This window comes from Schistocerca nitens, chromosome 3, assembly GCF_023898315.1.
Source record: "Schistocerca nitens isolate TAMUIC-IGC-003100 chromosome 3, iqSchNite1.1, whole genome shotgun sequence".
Classification (NCBI taxonomy): Eukaryota; Metazoa; Arthropoda; class Insecta; order Orthoptera; family Acrididae; genus Schistocerca; species Schistocerca nitens.
In genome coordinates, this window is record NC_064616.1 from 729,369,728 (window position 1) to 729,396,568 (window position 26,841).

The window sequence follows — 26,841 nt, forward strand, 5'->3', positions numbered from 1 at the left end:
CTTCTGCGGGTAAGGCTCATGAGGAAGAACGGTCTCCCTTTCCTCCACAGACATTCAGACGCCTCATTGAAAATGGCCCCGGCAGAGTTCAGGCCGCCCTAAAAGCGAAGGGTGGACACTGTCAACCCGCTAATAGGTGTCCGGATACTTTTGATCAGACAGTGTACTCCTGTTCGAGGCATCCTCCCCTACAGGGGTTAAGCTGCCAGCTCCACACACTTACCCACCAACGCGTGCTGTCGCTTTCTATGCGCGACACTTATACGCCCCAGCTGCTAACGTCCTACTCTCCAGTCCTACATATGCCTTTCGCTCCTAGCCCTCGACCACTCTCGCCGGTACCAGCAGCAGAGCAATCCACTTCCAGCAGCTGCGCCATTCCAGGATACGAGGCTACACTTCTAACGTCAACCAGAAATCTTCACAGCCTCGTGACCTCTTAATTTAAGTTTTACTCTGTATTTCAATTTCCTTGTATGTAATGTACTTACTGTAGAATGCTTTATGAAACAAAAACCGAGGAGCAGCCGACTGCCTGCTGGCAGTGTTCCCCACCTCGCTAAGAGTAAAGACGACTGTGTCTGAGTGATTTTTGTTGTTGTGCTGTTGCAGTGGACACGGCGGAGCTGTGCCCCACGCAGTCGCCTCCGCCGGTGGTGGTGAAGCGCGAGCCGATCACGGAGCACAAGCCGGCGTTGTTGCACGGGCTGCTCAGCCAGCATCCGCACGCGCTTCTCACCCACAGGTCCACCTACACTGCATCCACAGGTACGCCCACACGTTTGTCTGAGAAAACCAGTTGCTTTTATTTTCACTTCATTCACTAACAGTGTTAGTGTTTATAATTGGAAGTGTGGCTACTCACAGACGTCAAGTGTAGGCTGTAATTATGGTATGGCAGCGAAACTTGGTAGATGCTCTAACGCTGGAACAAAATAGTTCTAATTTTGGCCACCAGGTGCAAATCTGGCGCTTTATATGCAAGAAAGACGTATAGAAATGTTTGGATATTTAATGGTTTAGAAACGGGACGTGGGCAGAAAAGACCGAACAAGTGATAAAGGCACGTACAAGTGCAGGTTGTGACACATGGACGATAATTACGGGTATTTGGGTCTGGCCGAAGAGGTTAAGGTACCGCTCAAGTAAAATGGGAAATCCGGGTTCGAATCCCAGTCCGGCAAAAATTTTCACTGTCGTCATTCCAATGTACAGCCGAAGGTGGTTCATATTCGCAACTGCGAATACATTTTCTGAGTTCTTTACCGCTGGTCACACATTTGTAATCTGTCAGGAAGTTTCAAAGGTTCAAATGTGTGTGAAGTCTTATGGGACCAAACTGCTAGTCTTACACACTACTTAAACTAAGTTAAACTAACTTATGCTAAGAACAACACATACACCCATGCCCGAGGGAGGACTCGAACCTCGGGCAGGAGGCGCCGCGCAGTCCGTGACTTGGCGCCTCAAACCGCTCGGCCACTCCGCGCGGCTCAGGAAGTTTCAAAACAGCGCACACTCCACTGCAAAGTGAAAGATTCACTGCAGCACAGATACACAGTCGACACACGACACCGAATAAAACAGAAGGATCAGCTCTCGTTACCTCAGTCTATGTTACAAACACACATGAAAATCGCTGATAATGTCCGGAGAAAAAATAATGCGTATCCGAGATCGCACATAACTACATTACAGAATATGCAAAAAGACATTTATAGATAGAAATCGACGGTATCGCCAAGCAGTGGCAATGTACCATTTTGCATCTCATAGCAGCTACTTGAAGTAGTGATCACCTGTGTTACGTCACGCAGAACTACAGAAATGTTGCCACCCTTTCAAATCCACCACTCTGTTCTAATCTCACCCTAAATGTCCACAATCCTCGCAAGTGATTCCGTGTCCGTACCCACTACGCTGTCGTAGAACATGTGTCCTTGTATATCCCCAAGAGGGGGAAAAATGGGAAGTTTTGAACGGAGGCATCTGGCAGACTAGAGAGTAAGGCGTCTTCTTCCAGTCCTATGTCCAGCAAACAAAGCACCGGTAAGTTTCCGGATCTCCGCACCGAAATCAGGTGAGGTGCAGGTTTCCAGTAACGGCATCTTCTCACTGCGAAGTGAACAAGGAAGACACAAGACTTTACCCGATAATTAATGCACTTAATTGCCACTTGTAAATGAATGAAATGAAAATAAATGCAAGAGTACGGCGAACAGCCGACAATGTAGTCATTATTGCCTTAATTTAGTTTCTTAACGCTCTTTTCTTGTTTCTAAATATATAATAGCGAATTTCCAATGTTTGTGAATTTTTCCATACTTATATATAATACTTCTATGTAATATTGTTAATTTAAGTACATTTTAGTTGGTATAGCTTTACCTAAGAATATCGGTAGCACGTGTTCTGAAAAAATTACATTGAAAGTTTACTGTGCGTGACAGTAAAAGAAAATGACGAAAGAAACTAGAGTTTCTGCTATTTCCATTTACTTGGTTGTTTGGTGTAAATTTGAGTTCCTCTTTAGTACCAACACTGCCAACACTGGAAGATCGTTCCACGCATACTTAAAAAAAATTGGGGGGGGGGGGGGGTAACTTTTCGAAAAAAATACGAATTTGGCGAGGCTGTGGGATGTTACTCTGAGCTTAAATAGTCACGGCGGGAACAAGAGTTCAAGGAAATTAAAATACTTGACTGCTGTGCATCTACCTGCCAATGTATTTGTGAAGCGCGTGCCTCAATGAGACATCAGTTTCTTTATTTGTGTGGTCACATCGATTTCACAGTGTCTGATTCTCATTAACTTCCATACTGTTGCTCATAGTGAACCACAGTTTCAGCTCTACAGAATATATAACATGTATGTATATTAATAAATACATTACCGTTATGCCTTCCATCGGCACTGTTGTAGTTCAGGGCGCTTGTCGAGAAAGATATTTCTACAAGGATATTTCTACAAGGATATTTCTACAAGGAACTTATTCATATACCAGGCATGCTCGCCTCACACATTTTTCGCCTCATAAATGCGGCTGTCACAGTTGCGGCATATTACATAATGGCGAGCAACTGAATTACTCTTGCCACTGAAAACAGAGAGCAGGATTTCGAAACGAGCGAGGACGCGACATCTCGTGTTGCCTCATTCCATTCAGGGGTTGTGAGAATTGACGGGGGTTCCCCCACTGTTCGCTACGCAGGAGTGCGCGGAAACTACAAACAGAAAGCTTTAGGTTTCCTTACTTTCTGCTCCTAGACACTGCCGAGTCAATATGATCCTTGCATTTGGAAGAATTCTGGTTTTCTTCTTAATCGGTAAAAAGGAAACTGAACCTACAGAATGAGACGTCTCCTTTCATGTCATTTCACCTACATCTTCTGCAATTATTTCCCTGGGCGCATGAATCATACAGATCTCTTCATCTAACATGGATGTTACTTTTCATAGTTGCCTGACTGCCCGTGAAAGTCAAGGGAAAGGCTATTTTGGGTTATTGTGGTAAGAGAGGCTATCCATTTGGCGGCTTCCTTGCAGGGCACTCTTGGTGTAACAAGAGAGATAGTTACTGTGACGTATTCGATACTCTGTGGTGCTGACTGGAAGTACTCGTAGACGGGGTGAAGTTTCCGGAATTGCGCCATCGGTTACCGATTAGTCTCAGTGTGTGACGAGGGACACGTCAGCGTGTTCCTGATGAGAGGCATTAAGCGCGCACAACACGCTCAGACGCGTTTCACGCTTCACTGCTGTTCATCCCAGGGTTCACCGTCGGAACACGACGATAAATATTTCTGTTTATGGTTGCTCGTTAATCAGCAGATTTGCTCTTCACATCCCCGAGGAGTTTTAGCCTCTTCTTTGAAATGTGACGAACATGGGAGCTCGGTTCGACGCGCTAATGCGTCCGATTTGTTCGTACTGCGATGATAACAAGGAGAAAGTCAAGTCTAGAGGACGTCCTACAGAATGCCGATCAAACACGTTGGAGCTGTAACTATGAACATACACAGGTATTCGAAAGGAATGAGGATGACACTCTCTTCAGATTTTCAGTGATTTCGACAAATCACTCCGTGTGAACGTCGGCACTGTTGCTTCAAGAAGCCCAAGGTTGGCTCCATCCTTCCTCGTTCTACAACGGAATCTGTGTTCTGTTTGTAACGTCCTTAATATCAGCAGTACTTCAACCTTAATACAGAAATTTGCTAGTACAGTACAAACGAATATCTTTCGAACATCCAGGAATGGAATGACGGAATAAAAAACAACTTGACGCTAACATTCCCAAAATTCCTTAGTATAAACAGTAAGACAGTATCTATAATAACGCCGATGTTGACGACATGTTAGATATTACCAGCCTCTGGTTTTGTCATATAAATTGGTGTACCTCAGTAGTAACAACAGTGAACGATTGTTACTTATCTGCCTTTTTTTTAAAAAAAAAAAAAAAGAAAAATAGTTGAAGAGGGTAACTTTATGGACAAAATCCTTGATTGTGGCGAGGCCATAGAATAGTGCTTCATGTTCGACCTCGAATAGTCTCCCGTGGGGTCAGCCACGATTTATAATTTCAATATGAAACTACTGCGCTAAACCTGACTTCACTATCACAGCATAGAGCTGTTAGCCGCAATTTAAAGAGCGCGCGTGCGGACATGGACATCGGGGGGTGACAGCGATCTACACAATGACTGGAACCTGCGACTTCCTGTTTGTGCTCGAGCCTCAGCCAGGTGTGCCAATATATTTGCAGTGCAGCCTAACGCAACCCCTACGCAAGGTCCAGAGCAGCTGCAGTTCCGGACAACATCTGCCCATGTGGCTGAACCCTTTACGTGCGCTGAGGAAAAATACCCCCACCACTGCTTTCTGTCAGGGGTTAACGCCCTTTCGCGAACGTGTTCCTGCTCAAATACGTCCTAATTCAAATGGAATACGCGAAATATCTACCGAGCTAAGCGCTTCAAACAGGTCCCTTGTTTCCCGTAATTTAGGACCATGGGGAAATCTGTGATAAAAAAAATGGTGCTACCAGTCACAATAGAAACATGTTTCGAGGTTAGAACTCATCATAAGGCTCCAGCGGCAGTACAACAAACATTTCACACAAGAGCACATAGATGTTAAAATATTTTTTGTAGAGTCTTGGATAATCTAGCAAGTTACGAAGTGTCTTGTATGTTTGTCTGCTGTTCACGTGAAAAATTATAAATAATCACTCACTCTGTTCTTGTGACGTGGCTGTCTTCTAATGATGTGATCAGGTACCTCCCTTTTTGTGGCTCTTTTGAACTTGTTAGCCATTGCTCACAAACTTCTAGAGGTAACTTGAAACACGATATCATAGACAACTCAACAGTGCAGAAAAACAAGATGGTAGTCAAAACAAAGTTTCTTTCGACGAGTGATGTTGTTCGGTGAAATACAGGGTGATCAGAAACAGTCCGAGCAGCTTTTAAGGGTGTTGCAGGGAAGGTTATGCCGAGAACTAATTGTTTAAAAGATCGATTGGATGCGCAATTTGCGAGTTAATTGCCAATGAAGTGAGCCAATCAGGCCGTTGCGCACCCAAATTCAAGTGGCCCACCAGATACAATTAGTGTCAGTTGTTCACGTAGCGTAGACGATAGCGCACGAGACTACTCCGCCTTTCGATCGGGTTCGATCCTTACTAGCGTACCATGTCCAATTTTTGTATCCTTCTCTTGTTCGATTTTACGGTACCAAATGAAGAACATGTTTGGCGACACCGTCTCCGGAGGGCTGCTTGAATTTGCGTGCGCAACGGCCTGATTGGCAAACTGCAATGACAATTAAATCGAAAGGTGCGCAACGTATTGAATTACTTCTTAACAATTATTTCTCCGCATAGCCTATCCTGCAACCCCCTTATACCCAGCCTGTTTCTGACCACCGTGTATAATACAAACTGAGTGGCTGTAACAATTTTACATTAAAACGACTGTATACAATCTTATTTTAAAGAATTACAAAGATGTTGTGGGGACCTACATTCATATACAACCTTAATTTTTATGTATTTTGTATTTTAATAATGTTGAATTGAAGTTGGTGAAGAAATCTGAATTCCTAAACTTTGTCATTTCATTTAGGACTTCGTTTCTTTTATGATGGATGAAAATTTCGAAACATGTTGCTAATTAAATAATTTAGTCAATAAATTTTTTGACTGGTAGCGGTATTTGTAAAACCTTTTCAAATTTTTGGAACAGTCACGGTCGATTAACAATCTGGTTGTTTCACACCTATCACAAGTCTTAACCACTAATCCATTTTAGTATGACCGAGAAAAATATTCTGGAAACAGGAAGCGGGTCTGGTGTCTGATTCCGTTGTAGAATGCCAAGCTTCCCATAAAATGCAATATAGTCTTTTAATTTACACCATAGGCAGTGGTACCAAGTAAAACAAAAAGGAACTCACGGCAAAACTTTTAACATACAGTAAAAACATTGTGGACTCATATCGAAACGGAGCACCCGATTGCGACACGAAGTGTTTACGTACAGCTTGTTTCTTCTTGTGTTTTCTTAGCGCTACAGTATACGGCGTTTTTTGTTGACAGGATCACTGCCACCGAGTCCAGCGGACTCCGGCGTCTCCGACGTTGACAGCAGCAGCAGCGGACACGCGTCCAATGATGAGCTCAAGGCGCGGCTGCAACCCACCCCAGGTAACGCCAATCCATTATTCTTCTCTAACAATAACCCGCGCTGAAAATGTGTAAGCTAACCCTACTAAGTTTGTAATTAGTCTACTTTAACGCCACAGCAGAATAGCAGCTCGTGAAGATGGAAATTGACGTTTAAGTTCCTGCAGAGGACGATTAACCCTCGGCTAAAGAGAATTTTTTACCTTGAGTCATTCCGAATTGTCCGTTTTGCCCATCTACAATTCTACGAGACCTTAGTTTCTCACGACATTCTTGTACAAAACATCCTTTGTTTACTCGTCGCGTCGAATCTGTGTAAAATCTCGAGCATCCGACGAAATCCTACATCGTCTTCGCCAGGAACAGCTGACTGTCGTTGGCGTTGTTGTGCTGACGTTTATAGCACACAGGCGACTTCTCATTGGTCGGCGTACGTCGCCATTACGTTCATGTTGCCATAGACCGAGGCCTACGACAAAGACTGGCCGCGGCGAGTACGTCACGAAGGTAAGCCTGCGCTCGCTCGCTCAACTCAGCAAACAAACTGCGGTTCTACACCTGTTAACTCGTTACTAGGTGTGTACGTACAAACGAGAATTGGATCTTATAACTTAATCCGCTATTATAGAATCTTACTGTTATTAGTCCTACAATGATCGGAAGTCCATAGGCCTACTTGTAACTTTTACGGCTGTACTGGGGTACAATAAAATTAAAATTATGCCAAAATGATTATCAGTTGCATAAGGCACTACTTCTTGTACGAAATGAGTGCTGTTAAGCAGAAGCGACTAAATGCTATAAACAAGCCGTTATACCATTTATACGAGGGTAATCCCAAAGGTAAGGTCTCCTATTTCTTTTTTTTTATAAGTACAAAGATCTGTTTATTTCTACAATGGTTTACATCAGTTTACAGCTTGAACATTCAGCTATTTTTCGACATAATCACCATTTCTGTCGATGCATTTTTGTAGACGCTGTGGCAGTTTTAGTATGCCTATGTCATACCAGCTCGCCGCCATGCTGTTCAGAAAGTTATGAACCTCTTCTTTCACTTCGTCGTCGGAGCTGATCGCTTTCCGGCCAAATGTTCTTTTAACAGAGGGAACAGGTGATAGTCACTGGGCGCCAAGTAAGGACTATAGGGCGGTTGGGTGATTATGTTCCAATAAAACTGTTGCGGGAGAGCAACGGTTTGCCGAGCGATATGTGGGCGAGCGTTGTCATGGAGAATGTGTACACCCTTGCTCAACATTCCTCTTCTCCCGTTCTGAATTGCCCGTTTGAGTTTTTTCAGAGTCTCATAGTACCTGTCAGAGTTAATTGTGGTCCCAGCGATTCAGCTCCGACGATGAGGTGAAAAAAGAGGTTCATAACTTTCTGAACAGCATGGCGGCGAGCTGGTATGACATGCCACAGCGTCTACAAAAATGCATCGACAGAAATGGTGATTGTGTCGAAAAATAGCTAAACGTTCAAGGTGTAAACGGATGTAAACCATTGTAGAAATAAACAGATATATGTACTTATAAAAAATAGGTGACCTTACTTTGGGGATTATCCTCGTATCGAGTATTGATCTTGAATTACTTTTTGTTGTAGTACTGTTAATCAGTAAGAGTTCATAATAGCAGATTCCAATAGAAGATGCAATTCTCGTTTGAAGATACACGCCCAATTGAAAGTAACATGTTTAGAAACGCATTTTGTCTGCTGAGCTGAGCGAGCGAGCTCAGGCCTACCTACGTGACGTACCGCCGCGGCCTGTTTCTCGTGGGTCTCGGCCGTAGATTGTGTCCGTGTCTGCACTGGCGGTGCCAGTGCCTTCGTAGGAACGTAAACAATTCGGCAAATTTCCCTGTCTCTTTTTCAGCGTCTAGAGCTCGCTTCCACGCATTCTAAGATTATAGCCGCTCTCCTGGTTGGAATTGTTCTCGCACTTCGTAATTTCTACTGCTTCTTTAGTAACAGCGCTCCAGTACGAAGAAGCGTAGAACAACGTTTCAGTTTCTGCTGCATGTTCCACCGTCAGTGATCGTCAGAGTAAGCAGCTTATCAGGCAGATGACACCATCACATTTATTTGTCTCTTGTATGATATCTGATAGAACGTATTTCTGCGTATATTCGCATGCATTAACTTTGCTTCCGAGGTATGGTTTAAAGCGACAGTAGCTCAAAGTGACGAAAATTCTATCGGTGAATCTCGAGAGATGCCAGAGACTCGTCTTTCTTCACTTTTATGCATTAAAAGAAAGGATACGTCTGCATCTACCTATACCCATACTCCACAATCTACTTTACGGTGTGTGGCGGAGGGTTCTTTGTGCACCACTATCACTTGCCCCTTTCCCAGTTTTAGTCGCGAATGGTTCGCAGGTAAGTCTCCTTGTGGGATCGAATCTCTCTAATTTTATCTTCATGGTCTTTCCTCACATATACGCAGGGGGAATCGATATACTGGTTGTCTGTTCTAGGAACGTACACTCTCGGAATTTTAGACTATATCGTGATGCAGAACGCCTCTCTTTCTGCGCATGCCACTTCCGCGTGTATTAAATAAACCTGTAACGACACGTGCTGTACTTCTTCGGATGTTCTCTGTTTCCTCTATCAATCCTATCTGGTGCGGTTCCCAGACTGTCGAGCAACATTCAAGTAATGATCAGATTTGCAGTGATCAACCCGGGATGTGATTTTACTAGCACTCCTTTTCGAAGTGGTATACCCCTGCCTTTTTCGTCCTGAGAACCGGCCACGCATGCGAGATACAGTGGAACCTACAGTTTTATACAGTTCAGCAGCTAATCACAGAGAAATGGAAACCAATGACAGTGTGATTCGTTTCATCTTAAAGACATCTACTTTTCGTATACGTTGCGAAAAACACTTCGGCAGTAATTATGGTGTAGGCTTTTTAATGACAAACGAAAGTGAAAAAGACGCAGTACCGAGGGAGCCGCATTTCCTCACAGCTGGCAGTACACAACGCCTTCTGCCAAGGATTGCGCGAGAATTTCTAAAAACATAAACGCGTGGCTCCGTCAGTGCTAGCATTGCGCCCGCCGCGGTCGATGCTCCTCTACAATTTTACTGCAGTTCCTCGCCAAAGTTAAGCTCGCGCGGCAGCGATGGCCGAGCAGTCACAAAGGGCTGTTCAACGGCCCAACTGGAATGCATCCCGCACTTTGTGCGCCTGTGACTGCTCACCGAGGAATTACGTGTCATGTGGATGCCAGGTGTAGCATCTTTGAGTAAATTTTTGTGGGGACTGGATGTGCAGCGTAGGTGCCAATGAAACACACGTATTAGTCTGCAAAAAGCGTCCATGGTTACACTGGAGAAGACTGCATATGAGATACAGCTCATCTTCCACTCTACCATACGGTCATCATTCAATAAGACAATAGAAACCAGATGTCTTTCCCACAATCTGAAGATCGGGAATCGGGGTAGGTATGAAAATGATGACGATTCTCTCCGTAAGCCAGATGTAACTAACTGCATTCAGGCCAATGTTAACCACCTTGGTGCTATTTAGCACTTCGATCCCATTTTTAAGGTTCTGTTTCTCTCACTACCACAGAATCTAAATAATAGTCAGAAATTGCTGCTTACAATGTCTGTATTTATACAGAGTCTGTATCTTTACACTACGATGTGGTTTATGCATGCGTGTATGTCTGTAGGAATAGACACTGTTCTTGACGATTACAGCTGTTGTAAATGGATTCGTAATTTGCAAATACGTATGACATCACCTGTTTGTGACACATGAAAGTTTATGCCGGATCGAGACACGAACCCGGGTGTCCCGTTTATCGCGAGCTGCGGTCGCCTTAACCATTTCTGTATCCGGCCAGGCCTCCACGACCGTTCCAAACTTCCATATGTCACGTTGCCCACGACCCTTATGCTTGCACATTTCGTGATTCCCATCCTTCATCTTCCAAACATACCTCTGAGGTATTTTGGAAGTAAAAGACGATGACAATACGTGTCCAATTTTTTATCTATTTACACATTCATTGCTGAGAGCCCGCGACTATCAGTATAATGGATATTTTTAACAAAAAAAAATTTTACACTTCCGGAGCTTATTTTTTCAGTAGAAGTGATGTGTTACACAATGGCGAAGATGAACAAGTGCTCAAAGCTCTTAAGGTATGCATTTTAGAGCCCATGTTTACTGTATCTTTTTTCTTGTTTTTCTCCATACTACCACCTCTGAAAGTTGCCAAGTCTACAGTCTTAACAATGACAGTACCAGTACATGTATTCCACTGTCGGAGGTATCAGAACGACTTCCGCCTTTAAGTGACGACTCGGTCGTTTACGGATCAGGGTCCCTTACCTCAGATTGATAAATTTATCCTTGTCTATCATCCCTGAAATTTTGTAACAAAATGGTTCAAATGGCTCTGAGCACTATGGGACTCAACTGCTGAGGTCATCAGTCCCCTAGAACTTAGAATTACTTAAACCTAACTAACGTAAGGACATCACACACATCCATGCCCGAGACAGTATTCGAACCTGCCATCGTAGCGGTCGCGCGGTGCCAGACTGTAGCGCCTAGAACCGCTCGGCCATTTTGTAACATCATCACGGAATCGCCATGTGTGCCTCGCGAAATGACCATAACGAGAAATTATAACTTATCCATAGCTGACAGTTGGTCTTCCCATTCACCATTCGCTTGTGTAAGAAGGACGAGAGGAAATTGTAGTTCCAGAACTACCCACCAACACACACCTGAAGGTGGCTTGCGATCTACACATGTAGGTACAGCCAAAATAAAATCTCGAGAAAACGGGTAACAACTTAAGCGTAGATGAAAGCAGAGACCAGGTCGCGATTTCCTTACCGGTAATATCATGTTTCCAGTATGCCACAAAAAACAAAGCGCCTTAATCCTGCAAGTAGAGTCGAAGAGTCGTAATGTCAAACGCTCTAAGTGTCAACTCTCGCATTTGCCAGGACAATAAAAAAATGTATCTCTTTTAGTACATGTTGTTGTTGTTGTTGTTGTTGTTGTTGTGGTCTTCAGTCCTGAGACTGGTTTGATGCACCTGTCCATGCTACTCTATCGTGTGCAAGCTTCTTCATCTCCCAGTACCTACTGCAGCCTACATCCTTCTGAATCGGCTTAGTGTATTCATCTCTTGGTCTCCCTCTACGATTTTTACCCTCCACGCTGCCCTTCAATACTAAATTGGTGATCCCTCGATGTCTCAGAACATGTCCTACCAACCGATCCCTTCTTCTAGTCAAGTTGTGCCACAAGCTCCTCTTCTCCCCAATTCTATTCAATACCTCCTCATTAGTTATGTGATCTACCCATCTAATCTTCAGAATTCTTCTGTAGCACCACACTTCGAAAGCTTCTATTCTCTTCTTGTCTAAACTATTTATCGTCCACGTTTCACTTCCATACATGGCTACACTCCATACAAATATTTCAGAAACGACTTCCTGACATTTAAATTTATACTCGATGTTAACAAATTTTTCTTCTGCAGAAACGCTTTCCTTTCCATTGCCAGTCTACATTTTATATCCTCTCTACTTCGACCATCATCAGTTATTTTACTCCCCAAGTAGCAAAACTTCTTTACTACTTTAAGTGTCTCATTTCCCAATCTAATTACCTCAGCATCACCCCACTTAATTCGACTACATTCCATTATCCTCATTTTGCTTTTGTTGGTGTTCATCTTATACCCTCCTTTCAAGACACTGTCCATTCCGTTCAACTGCTCTCCTTTGCTGTCTCTGACAGAATTACAATATCATCGGCAAACCTCAAAATTTTTATTTCTTCTCCATGGATTTTAATACCTACTCCGAACTTTTCTTTTGTTTCCTTTACTGCTTGCTCAATATACAGATTGAATAACATCGGGGAGAGGCTACAGCCCTGTGTCACTCCCTTCCCAACCACTGCTTCCCTTTCATGCCCCTCGACTCTTCTAACTGCCATCTGGTTTCTGTACATAACTTATTTTTATCCAAAAAATTGAGCAGATGTATCACAGTTATGCTGCTCACCTCATCACTGCAAAAAATGAGACACGTGAGAAAATAGGTAGTTTATTAAGAAGGTTCTAGGTGCCGTTTCAAGACCTGATCGGAAGCGGAGTAAGGCGGGGAGAAGTGCGTGAGGAGCCGTCGTCGCCAGCGGCCGGTGTCACCTGTTGAGCGCGCCGTGTTTGTTCTTGGTGGCGGCGGCGAGCAGCGGCAGCCGACAGCCCCTGCCCCACATAGCTCTCTCGCCACCCGCGCTTCCGGAAACAAGCCGACCCCTCTTCCTTCATCTCTCTCGTACTCCTTGCGCGCCTGAAACGTACCTGGCGAAACACAAACTGTCATTACTCCTGCGTAAGAGCGCCGAAACCAGAAACCGATCAAACTTGTTTGTCAAGTTCGCTGTTTCCTATCCACGACTTTGTGAAACAAGCACGCAGACAAACCGGCGAAGTTTGTCAAATTTAACCTCAGTCTTGAAGCCGCTACCGCGAAGTATTTTGACGCTAGTGGAAAAGGCTACCAACGCATACAAAACATTTCTTGCATTGACATTACCGCTGCGCATACAGAAGAAAGCCGGCCGGAGTGACCGAGCGGTTCTAGGCGTTACAGTCTGGAACCGCGCGACCGCTACGACGGTTCAATTGGCTCTGAGCACTATGGGACTTGATATCTCAGGTCATCAGTCCGCTAGAACTTAGAACTACTTAAACCTAACTAACCTAAGGACATCACACACATCCATGCCCGAGGCAGGATTCGAACCTGCGACCGTAGCAGTCGCGCGGTTCCGGACTGAATCGCCTAGAACCGCTCCGCCACCAGCGACCGGCGCGACCGCTACGGTCGCAGGTTCGAATCCTGCCTCAGGCATGGATGTGTGTGATGTCCTTAAGTTAGTTGTGTTTAAGTAGTTCTAAGTTCTAGCGGACTGATGACCCCAGAACTTAAGTCACATAGTGCTCAGAGCCATTTGAACCACACAGAAGAAAAAGGACACAAGATACTTGTCCTGGGAATGGTAGAAATTGAGGGATAAATATACCATTGCAAATCTGATGGAAGTTCACTAAAATACCACAACGTGGGAACATATACATTGATCGTGGAAGAACCGGAGAGCTTCAATTTTGTTATTTTAATGCGTTCACGTTTGTATGTTGTGTATAGGATGTTTTTTTTCTTCTTAACGTCTCCCTGTGCAAGATATGGCTCCGAAAGATGCAACACTTTTACCATTTTGCTAATTACCAGGGCCCCTTTGTTTTTACTATATACTTTTTCGATCGCAGTTTCCACAATCGTGGTGTCGCGTGATATTGTGAGAAAAACTCTTTCTCGCCAAACATGTGGGGTGAAACATCAACAAAAACAACGCCCTTTAGCTTGTCAAATCGGCCATCAGTCAAAATTTCTCTTAAATACGTCAAACGCAGTCTGTGTTTGACAGACAAAGCCGAAAGGCCGCCAAATAATTTGACAGGCTAGTGATGTTTGACACGTTGTTTGATCGTTTGCAGGGGCCTCTACAGTAATATGCTCTGTTAAGCAAGATATGTAGGTTAATGCGTCCGAAGTAAAGGCATGTTTCTTAATCATTGGCGGGTAGTCACTCTGTCGTGTTTACCTAGTCAAATCTCCCTGCCTTCTGCAATAACAAAAGAAAAACAATTTTTTGAGCTCTCGGGCAATGCAGTACCGCAGAAGCCACGAGGAGGCGGTATGGGAGGAGGTTCATGAGGAGGAGGAGGAGGAGGAGGAGGAGGAGGAGGAAGCGTGCCATACGTGTCGGCTGTGGACGTGACTCACAATGCTGCCGCAACCGAACTGGGAACGCTTTGGCCATGCCTCACTTCCTCTATCGCTCCTGTACCACAGCGAATGATAATACCCGGCGCGTGTTTGGAATGACTTGCTTCCCTTCGCGATGTGGTGGTAAGTTCTGTAGAGTCACCACAGGGGAAGATTGACGCGATTCACCGGGGTATATTTTTCGGTGAAGTTGTTAGATACGGGCTGTAAGGAAGTAATACGTAATTAATATTTAGTAGGAAACGCCCTCCTTGTATTCCACAATACGTTGTTTATTTGCTACACGAGCCGGCTTTCGGCTTCTCAGGCCATTGTCAAGTGACAACTGAATTTCGCAACCAAGGATAAGATGTACGAATTACGTAGACGTTTCTGATACAGAAGATATAGATGCAGAGTGTTTACAAATGAAAGATTACTTCAATTTGCTCAGGAATTGTAACGTTTAATAAAAATGAAAATTTGAGTTTCTTAACTTTATATGGAAAACATTTTATTTAAAAAAGATGGAAAATAAAGTTGAATTCACTATTGTAATCTAGAGTCTGTATAACTGAAATTTAATTTAACAGGTGAGAAAAAGAAGGTTGTGTTCGTAAATACTCTGTATCTTATCGTTGTAGTACGTATTTTCTGCATCTGTATCAGTACTATCTGAGAAAGTTGCACGCCATTTATTTTTGGGTGCGACATTCACTTCTCACCTGACGATGCCGAAAGCCTGTTCATGATGAAATAAACAGCATATTGTGGAACTTCAGGGAAATGTTTATTATTTTATATTCTCGTGTTCTAACGAACAGCGACGGAGAATTCATTTGATTTATAACTGTCTTCCAGAAAACTGGATTTCACAAATAAAGCGTCAAAAATGTAAATGTGGTTACGAGGTGGTGATGAAAGAAATGCTCTTTATGTTCTTCACACAGTGAGGTGCGGCATCAGGAAACTGGGGGGCGTTTATGGGGAAATGCATTGCTTACGTGCAGCTGGGCGCTAGCTACAGCGACTGCCGGCTCACTTTCCCGTGCTACTTAGTGCCGCGCACGAAAGCTGACATCGTTCCGTCGCTTCCTGTCCATCGGAATCTCCCTCCGCTCACCGTTTCACTGCGACGGCGACCTCTGCGTCACCGCCGACTGTTTCCTCTACGCTGTGCATCGAGCGTGGCCGCGGAGCTACGAAGTGCTTTCCGGGCGCTAATCCAGGTTCCGGGACGCCTTCTACTGTGACCGACTGTGGCTTTTAGCCTGTTTCCGCAGTAAATGAAGAACTCTCTAGGGTCGGCTGTTTCCATCCCAAATCCTTCGAATTTCTCACGTCTTTAGCCGTCTAGACTGGCCTGACGCAGCTATAATATTTCCGCTGCTGATGAAAACGAACTACCGCACGATACTCAACTCCGTCAGTGAACTGCGACATCGGGAACTCTAGCTGCGAGCTACGGTACTGTGGCACGGGGATTTCAGTGTGTACCAACACTGTAGATACGTACCTGCGAACAACAAAGAATTAACTACATAACTTTATTTTTTCTCTTTAATAATTAAAACTTTGTGACTACCCCTCGCAAAATTCAGTGTTTTTGTTTTCACTACCGCACGTGAAACCGAAACACTTTTATGTGAATGTTGATCATAGTGTGTGGCAGGCGCCGAGTCATGACACTCCCCCTCCCCCCCCCCCCCACCCCTCTCCCCTTCCTCCAAAAAGCAGGCCCTCTATTTTAGCCACTGATCTCCCCAAATCATTATGATTATATTAAAACGTTAGATATAACCCTCTTCCGTAGCCGAGGTCGATGCCGGCACGGTAACTCAGCGTGTTCGGTCAGTGTGTTAGCTGCCCTCTGTAATAATAATAATTAAAAAAAAACTGAGTTAATGGGTCAACGACGAACTGAAAAGGGTGTCTTGCGAAGTCCGCCCCGAGCAGATACAACGAACGAAAAAAAAAAACCAACAAAATGAGATTAAAAAAAAAGAAAGAAAATTGGTTAGCGTGCAAGCCCCGTAATTGTAGGTAGTTGGCCGCTGGATCGAGTCCCGTTCGTTACCTTTTTTTAAAAAAAAAAGTCTTGCAACATCCGCCCCGATCAGATGCAACGAACAAAATGAGATTACAGAAAAAAAGGTCGCTAATGCACGTCAGTGTGATGTCTCTTTACTCGGAGGTAAGCCGGTTCGAATCCTGGTGCTGGAAAATTTTCACTGTCCGTGTTTGTCCGGCAAGGGAAGCATAGGTGGCGGCGTGACGTTCATAACCAGTCTCTGCGCCAGTGTTCCAGATTAAATTCCAAACCTCTTAGCAGTGCCTCATGCATGTTTTGAAAAGTTTGGACGATACTTATCCTATTCTTTCAGTTCTCAGGAGTGTGGAGAATTTACCACGCTATCTTTCACAAAAATATCCTCTATGAATTTTGCTTTGGTCGTTAATAAACTCTATTATCATTGATTGTTCCGACATTTTATTACGATGTTCCGATTTTTTCGCAAAAAGGATAGTGTCACATAATCTCACTTTCATCATTCTGCACAGCAGGCGGCTGTCACACAACACAAGCAGTTTTGGTGTGTATGTATAAACGAAAACGACCACTTGAGACAAACTCAGTACAGGAATAAAACGCCAGGCGCGCTGCAGTAGACGCATTTGTTTCGAGTAGCGAGTAGTCAGTATTGTGACAAGAAAGTCGATCCTGTAAATGTGGCTTAAGAATTTACTACGGTCCAGCGTGGGGCGCATTTTTGCTTAATAGGTACGATCATTTTATTGGCTTTTTCACAAAACAGAACAGTTGCTTAGATTAGCGACTACAGTTAAACTTTCTGTACACATCTATTTTCTACATATATAAAATTATAAATTTATTACTTGATATGTCAGAGCTTTGTATCCGCTTCTTGTAGGTAACGCCCTAATTAAACTGTTAATTTTGAAGTTATTCTGACTCACTAGAATTTTAACAATTGTTGGAGAAGGAATCTTCATTTTTGCGAGGTTTTCCCACACCTGAATGCCCCTTTATCCACATTATGTGAACGGGTTTATTTCATTTGTTAGCTTTCATTATTAATTCCACCACATCACAAACGCAGTTGTCAGCTTTCCACTGTTGATGCGCTAACAGCTCCGAAACACTTCTAGAGTGAGAATTAATGTTTTGTTCCCTTTTTATGTTCGAAACGTAATTGCCCCTTCAATTTTGGTTACATCTGCTGTGTAAGTGGTACTTAATTTAATGTTATATTTTTTAAAAAATTTAAAAAACTTATTAAATTCTTCTAAAAACCTTTCCATGGCCGCATTAGCTGTTAGCAGTTCCTGTATTACAGGATCATACACAAGCGGTTTCGCGACGATTTAATCCCATCCTCGGGTGTATAAATACAAACACACTACTGACCATTAAAATTGCTACACCAAGAAGAAATGCAGATGATACACGGCTATTCATTGGACACATATATTATACTAGAACTGACATGTGATTACATTTTAACACAATTTGGGTGTATAGATCCTGAGAAATCAGTACCCAGAACAACCACCTCTGGCCGTAATAACGGCCTTGATACGCCTGGGCATTGAGTCAAACAGAGCTTGGATGTCATACAGGTACAGCTGCCCATGCAGCTTCAACACGATACCACAGTTCATAAAGAGTAGTGGTTCAAATGGCTCTGAGCACTATGGGACTCAACATCTGAGGTCATCAGTCCCCTAGAACTTAGAACTACATAAACCTAACTAACCTAAGGACATCACACACATCCATGCCCGAGGCAGGATTCGAACCTGCGACCGTAGCAGTCACGCGGTTCCGGACTGAAGTGCCTATAACCGCACGGCCACCGCGGCCGGCCTCAAGAGTAGTGACTGGCGCATTGTGACGGGTCAGTCGCTCGGCCACCATTGACCAGACGTTTTCAGTTAGTGAGAGATCTGGAGAATGTGCTGGCCAGGGCAGCAGTCGAACATTTTCTGTATCCAGAAAGGCCCGTACAGGACCTGCAACATGCGGTCGTGCATTATCCTGCTGAAATGTAGGGTTTCGCAGGTATCGAATGAAGGGTAGAGCGACGGTCGTAACACATCTGAAATGTAACGTCCACTGTTCAAAGTGCCGTCAATGCGAACAAGAGGTGACCGAGACGTGTAACCAATGGCACCCCTTCCATCACGCCGGGTGATACGCCAGTATGGCGATGACGAATACACGCTTCCAATGTGCGTTCACCGCGATGTCGCCAAACACTGATGCGACCATCATGATGCTGTAAACAGAATCTGGATTCATCCGAAAAAATGACGTTTTGCCATTCTTGCACCCAGGTTCGTCGTCGAGTACACCATCGCAGGCGTTCCTGTCTGTGATGCAGCGTCAAGCGTAACCGCAGCCATGGTTCGGAGCTGATACTCCATGCTGCTGCAAACGTCGTCGAACTGTTCGTGCAGATGGTTGTTGTCTTGCAAACGTCCTCATCTGTTGACTCAGTGATCGAGACGTGGCTGCACGATTCGTTACAGCCACGCCGATAAAATGCCTGTCATCTCGACTGCTAGTGATACGAGGCTCTTGGGATCCAGCACAGCGTTCCATATTACCCTCCTGAACCCACGGATTCCATATTCTGCTAACAGTCATTGGATCTCGACCAACGCGAGCAGCAATGTCGCGATACGATGAACCGCAATCGGGATAGGTTACGATACGACCTTTATTAAAGTCGGAAACGTGATGGTACGCATTTCTCCTCCTTACACGAGGCATCACAACAACGTTTCACCAGGCAACGCCGGTCAACTGCTGTTTGTGTATGAGAAATCGGTTGCAAACTTTCCTCGTGTCGCACGTTGTAGGTATCGCCACCGGCGCCAACCTTGTGTGAATGCTCTGAAAAGGTAATAATTTGCATATCACAGCATCTTCTTCCTGTCGGTTAAATTTCGCGTCTGTAGCACGTCATCTTCGTGGTGTAGCAATTTTAATGGCCAGTAGTGTAGTTATATGTATACAACTGAGGATGTGATTAAATAATCATTGATTCTGTAATAAAGGAATTGCTAACAGCTAATGCTGCTATCAAAAAGTTTTTTAGAAGATTTTTAATAGATTTTTAAAATAAATTTAACGTGTATCTAAGCTGTAAAATCATGTTATTTGAAAAGATGTGATAAATATCGGCCCTCCGTACAGTGTTGTTTGTGGTGTCGCAGGTCCGGCGAGGACGCCGGAGAGCCCGGGCCCTGCCTATGCGCATGCGCACGCCCACGCGCACGCGCACGCACACCCGCACGGCTTCCTGGCGCCGTACTACCAGCCGGCGCACAGGCCACCGCCTCCGCCGCCACCGCACCACCACTACCCCGCAAGGAGTCCTGGTGAGTACTTGCCTCTCATCTCCTTCCCCCCCCCCCCCCCCCCACAAACACACACACCCTACCTATCAACGCTAGCATGCATTACGACAGTGTCTCAAAAATTCCGCTTCGCAAAAGAACCTATTTTAAATACGTTTTTATTCGGTCACTTTGTCTGTCGGTTCGTTACAAATATTGCAACCGATTTTAACTGACTTTCCGATAAGGTAAAGAATTGAAATCTTCAACATGGCTTAGAACTGGATGACAATGCAACATTAACTTGCCTTCTTGTCAATCTGTTCAGTAGGGGTGGGTTTGGTGGCGAAAAAGGTTGGTGATGCATAACAACTCGGCTGCACTAGACGACCGGCGTGTTGTGCGGGTGGTATCGGAATGCGTTCCTGGCGGTATGCGAGCGGACGCGCATCTACATCTATCTACATCTATACTCCGCGAGCCACCTTACGGTGTGTGGCGGAGGGTACTTATTGTACCACTATCTGATCCCCCCTTCCCTGTTCCATTCACGAATTGTGCGTGGGAAGAACGACTGCTTGTAAGTCTCCGTATTTGCACTGGGTAGAGAGAGGGGAGAGGAGGATTCGTGGCTCTGAGCAGTATGGGACTTAACATCTGAGGTCATCAGTCCCCTAGAACTTGAAACTACTTAAACCTAACTAACCTAAGGACACCACAGACATCCATGCCCGAGGCAGGATTAGAACCTACGACTGTAGTGGTCGCGCAGTTCCAGACTGAAGCGCCTAGAACCGCTCGGCCACACCGGCTGGCAAGAGAGGAGGACATGTGCGCAATACATGTGACATATGTGTGCACGACTGAAGCCATGGGTAAAAAGCTAACGTTGGTATGAAGAATTATTTACATAGAAAATATAATCGCATCAGAATGTTTAAAATCCATTGAGAACTTCACACACACACGACTGAAAAGCAGAAAATAATTACTTAAATAAAACTAAATTTGTAATATAACACTTTTTTAAATCAGACTAAAAAGTATAAAATAACTTCTCCTAGTCCTGTACAGATTCTTAACCCCATAGAGGTAGTCCTGAAAACTGCCGGCCGCGGTGGCCGTGCGGTTCTAGGCGCTGCAGTCCGGAACCGCGGGACTGCTACGGTCGCAGGTTCGAATCTTGCCTCGGGCATGGATGTGTGTGATGTCCTTAGGTTAGTTAGGTTTAAGTAGTTCCAAGTTCTAGGGGACTGGTGACCTAAGATGTTAAGTCCCATAGAGCTCAGAACCATTTGAACCAGTCCTGAAAACTTGCGCTTGTGAATTTTTAATAGGTATAACGGAAAACGTGGGCACATGCAATAGGTAATATTTAGGAAATGAACTATTTGTGCATAAATTATTTACTGCAAGTGCCGCATGTCTTAGTTATAAATCTTACAAGTATTGACATAGCTATTAAAATCCTCACAAGCATAAATTTTCATAACTATCTGTATGGGTTTAGGAATCATTATGGGGCTAGGAGAAATTATTTTATACTCTTAAGTCCGATTCATTAAAAATGTAGTTCATTAAAAATTTATTTTTATTTTAATTTTTTTCTGTAATAGCATTATTTGTCATATCCCTCGGGTTTGCCATAAAGAGGTAACTGCAACAGTTTTCATTGTCTTAAGAACATAGACTGCTGTCACCACCAATTGTTTTGCGCCTGCATCTATGTATAAAATATTTTCCTTATTATCGATGCGTGAGAATGGAATATTTAAATCGAACGTTTCTGAGGTGCGAAGGCTATAAATCAAACGTTCAGTGTACATTCAGATTTTTAGAGGATAGCGATGCCGAGATCCTGTTATGCAACTTGGGATGCTATTTGAAGATATATTAGCACTTTCGTCGGGAAGAACTGGGTAAATGGTTGGTATAAAAGATTGCGGATCTTGATCTAACTGTCCGTTTCGGCATCTTGAGAATGCCTGAATTATTCCGTAACACGTCAAACGTAAGTTATTCTCCCTTCTCAGCGACCTCACTGTCGATAAATTTTACAGTACAATGATAAAACGACAATGAAGGGCAACGAGACTCAAAATTTCCTACTGTCAGGAAGTTAAGCCAAGAGAACATACAGCAGTTTCAAAATGTCGATTATGTTTAGACAGCTGAATTGTTGTCATCATTCCTCATTAAGGACCGATGACATTTTTTACTGTTACGGCCGTAAATTTTTCGATATAATTCACACCGTAGTGTTGTTAGCACAAGAGTGATTTCTGTGTCACCGGACACTGTAATTCTCAAAGTAACTATTCCGAATACCTCGTAACTGGTGGTGTAGTTTAGGGACTATCCACAGGGTTGTAGATACCTTGCTGTCAATTAGCCATTAAATTTGTCCATAGTATCACTATTCTAGTACAATTCAGTCTCCATCTTTTGCAGGCACGTCTCCCTAACGCAGATAGTGCTTTCTCGTACCTGTAGCTCAAAGGGGGCCGTATTAACCTTCTGTATCCGAACGCAGATTGGTCCCGTCGTTGCAGGTTTCCCGCGCCAGAGAAATGTCCCACTACGAGAAATAGCGACCTGTTTTATAGTTTCTTTCCAGTATATGCGCTTCTCCGTAACCATAAAATATCCGCACGTGTGTTTTGAGAAGCACAACCACGACAGTGCGTTTCTTCTGTATGTGCTCAAGAACTGTAAACATAACAGAGTCGGATAATATATGGCGCACTTTGGCGATAAGATTCTACGTCTACCTCCGATGACTGTAGTTAAAAAACAATTTCGAAGTGAGCACCTTAAAATCTTTAATCTCCCATTCGAAAAACACAACAGTCGATATTGAGCAGTCTCATTCCGAAATTAGCTTGTAATTTTCATCCCAACGACTTGTGGCCGCTTTCGGATCCATGTTTCGTAGTTTTCTTAGTGTGAGAAAATTGATTTTTAGTGTCGAGAAGATTTTCAAAGCGAATCTGAACCACCCTTACGTCAGTTATTCTAATCCAGTTCAGTATTCAAAATTCGATTGTGTCATCTTTCGTCGTCGTTGCAACAATTCTATACAAGATGTAATCACATACCATTTTTCTTCTAAACAATTGAGAACTGAATGTTATAGCTGTGCAACAGGTTGGATATTTGCGCAACTACCTACGACTGCACTGCACATGCCAGTATATGTTACCAAAGAGAACAACATCGACTTGTAACGCCTTCCTTGCATTCGGTTCCCTGTAGATGAAAATGGAAGCTGATTACTCCCTGGAAACACGGCTCAAAATTTTTTACTGCCACAACGTTAATTCAAGAAAAAACACAGCATTTTAAAACTGCGTATTATGTTTAGATAGCTGAATTTTGGTAGTAATTTAGTTTCTGATTTCTGTTGCGGAGCGACAGAAGTAATGGCATCATGGTCAGTTATTGGTTTCCACATACGTGCGTAAACTCCAGTTTTCGAAATTTGGATTAATTTGTCCTGGATAAAGTGACTCTTTCAATTTCCGGCCACCTACCAATACTGCAAATATCATAAACGAAGGGAGGCTGCTACTTTTATAATACGTGACGTTGCCGCTAAGTGACTTGGGAATATTCAGACATTCACAAATTTGCCTCTATAATCACATTCTAAACTTCCCCGTCGTCCGAATGGGATTGAAGAAACAAATATTTGTAGGAGAAGTCGATTTATGTTCTGGCAAATTTAGTCTTTTTCTCTGAAAAAGAGCTCGTAACTTCTTTTTTGCACGAGCACTTTGCCTGTTTGAAAATAAAAATGGACTCACAGGCCAGAAAAAAACGGTAGTAATGAACAGGACACATAATAATAAGGTAATTGTCGTTGGGCCGTAGGCTCTACTTACATGCTTCTCTTCGAACAACTCTTTATCGCATTCAAGATATTAGTAATTTGGTCTATTTCAGATTTTTCTCTCTCAACGAAGTAGTTTCCTATTTATCCTATCATAGTTTGGGAGATCTCAACTTTTTGTAACGAATGCAGACTTATTTTAATTAATAACCGCGACATTAACTCTTTTTCCCCTGTTGACTTACCAGTCATCAGATAGTTAATTTTTAATGTGACAGTCACACGGCGAAATAATTTGACCAGTCACATATCATGTCTTCGTTTACCTCTGCGTCTGATAAAATACATGTCCTCAGTACGTTTCTGTTTGTCTTGTACTTACTGCTCAACCTCGAATATCGTCTCTGTGATGATTATTTTTAAGCTAGAAGTTGAAAGGAATATGGTCCACTTTTTTAAAAATATTCGGTACTTAACCGATTTACAGTCCAGAATTATCTCTCTGATGGTTACAAGATGCATCGGCAACCCACAATTCATTATTGTGTTAATCTCAGTACTAGTATCTCAAGGTGGCGTTATTTATTAATCAGTAATTATGGTGACTTTCGTCTGTTGTAGCTGAAAGTATACCTTCTATTGAACCTTTGGAGAGACAAGATGAAGTTCGAAAATGAGATAGCTTGGCGAACATACCAGGACCCGAATAAATCAAACGTATACTGCGTGAGTAGACAATTTTGGGAAATCAGTACATTACCGATTTCTGGGTATATGGGGCTGATGACTATATTCTGGTGTTCTAAAGCTTTCCTTGGAAGATGACGAACTCACACTGAGTGTCTTGTTAGTCACTTTTAGTGTTTGTCAACCATGAAAAAGAAATTTGTATCTGGTAGATAAATCTGCCTGGTATATTTTTTCTGTAAATTCAAATTTTTACGTGCGGTACATGGTACCTCGATTCGCAAAAACTGAAGCATGGCTTGGTCTATATAACTGTGTTTATGAACACACCTGTATGCCGGAATCTTTTAAGATTTTTCTTCGCTTAGTGCAACTTTTATTTATCTCCACTAAAGACAGTGTTGCGTAAGGCCAGAGCCTTGGCCTTGGCTCCGTATTTATAACCGTGACCTTCAGCTGGCTCAGAAAGTCAGTGTGTCGTTGAACCGGCTACCATCACTTTCGCTCTGCTTCCCCCTTCGAAGTATGTGTGCCATCCAATGAAGTTCAAGGCGACTGATGAAACGATGTTTATGAAGCTATAAAAAAAGGTTTTGTCAGAAATGTGATAGATATTGCTAGAATTGCGAATCACACAGAGAGTATACCGTCGAAATTACTCTACAAAAGAGCTGCTCGCCAATGATTTGACGTAGGTCTGTAGAGCAGGATCCTGTTCGACCTCTCCGCTCATTGGCTCTAGCCGGCAGCCAATAGCGGCGCACTTCCGCCAGTACGAAGCACACTTGAAAAAGATGATCTCAGCCCACTGCCCTGAAAGGTGTTCCCTAAGGATTTCAGTGCATCAGTAAGCAAATTTTACTCAGTACTGCTTTGTGAAAACGTTTGCTTCACATTAAAGTTTAGCTTTCACTGTGAAGAATTAACCACCTGCGTTTTGTTTGATTACAGTGCTTTCTAAGTAATCGGTGCTTGAGCAGGAAATTACACCTGTGCCTTTTTAAGAACTCTTCGACGTGTCGCTTGACCAAGACTTGGAAGATTTCCTTTGCTTATCGTATTAAGATTTAAATAAAATTCAGTATATTCCAAGCCTCAGAGCATTTGCAAAAATGGATGAAATCACTGAATGAATTACCGGTAGCTGTACTGTCGATGTAGAGACGATTCATCCACACTTACAACGATCTAATTCTCTTGTACCTTTAAGGTAGCCTAATTTACTCGTGTTCAGTAGTTTAAAAGACCATGCAAATATACTATATCGGACAACTGCACATCTCAGTCAGGTAAGCGTGCGAAGGAAACTGTTAGAAAGTTAGAGAACGCGGAGCTGGCTGGTAACCTACTTGGGGCCCAGTGAAACTCTAATGCGCGTTGCCTTGAGCTCGATCTTCTTCGCTGCCGTCCTGACCAGGAAGTCACACTTTCTTCACCTTCTCCTGGCCACGGCACTCTCTTTGGGACTTTAACCGACGCATAATTGGATGGCTTTGACAAATAATTAAATGGAAAAGTAAAGGGATATATAAGTAGAGTATTTGCATACCTGTGGAGCATCATATAGCGAAACTTTTTTTTTATACTGCAACTTTCAAGCAGATGAAGCTGTAGGCGGCCCTGAAAGAAAAAGAAAAAAGATCTTTAACAATGGAAATCGCACGGGATAAATATATATTTGTGGTGACGTAGATTAATACTTTTCTCCTACTGTAACATTCCATTGACGGTAAAGTTTCGGAAACAATTTTTATTGTTGCAGTGAGTCTTTTGATGAGTGACACATTACATGCACTTAACTGCAAGATTTTTGTTTTACGCCGACTCAGCGAGGAGGTTAGTCGGAAGAATATAGTAATTATCTGGTAACAGTGATACATGTAAGTGACTAGAAAAAGTGTCACTATCTTTCTTTCCATTTTTTCGTAGGAACTGCGTAACATATGCAAGCTAATTTGCTGAAATTAAAGAGCAATAATTATATAATTTTAATTTCATTTTCACATTTTCCCTGTACTCAATATAAATACCGTAGGAGTACTTTCAGCTGAGTGGAGCGCTGTGGGAAGTTTTATTGCCGTCTCTTTTAACTGCATGTGAAGCGTATTTGAGAGGGTCGAGGATCAAACTGAAGCAGGATGTACACCAGGCGGGACCTCTAGTGGCGGCCCACTGCACTAGACGGAGCTACTGACCGTATTCAAGGTCGAATCTTATCGACCGTCTGTAGTGTGGTCAGGATTGCTCTTCTGCGCGCCGTGTGCAAGAGTCGCCTACTTGCGGCATTCGCCTGCTGTGTTTCAGACGTTGCGGGAGCTACTAAGGATGTAATTAAAGCAAACGTCGAAAGCAACAGTTACCCAGAAAAGAGCTGTTTGCGCCTTTTACATTGTTAGCCCACAACTGACGAGAAACAATAGGGGTGTAAAAAAATATCGCTTGT

At 43.4% G+C, this 26,841-nt stretch overlaps 1 protein-coding gene across 5 annotated transcripts in view; it reads left to right on the plus strand.

Annotated features, from left to right (window-relative positions):
- The window catches only part of LOC126248704 (ecdysone-induced protein 74EF-like), a 737,945-nt gene that overhangs the window by 705,417 nt on the left and 5,687 nt on the right, over positions 1–26,841 (plus strand). For all 5 annotated transcript variants that reach the window (XM_049949991.1, XM_049949993.1, XM_049949990.1 and 2 more), the window contains 3 exons: positions 613–768; positions 6,603–6,710; positions 19,757–19,921. In XM_049949991.1, the coding sequence (XP_049805948.1) occupies positions 613–768; positions 6,603–6,710; positions 19,757–19,921 (429 nt within the window). The remainder of the gene's footprint in view (positions 1–612; positions 769–6,602; positions 6,711–19,756; positions 19,922–26,841) is intronic.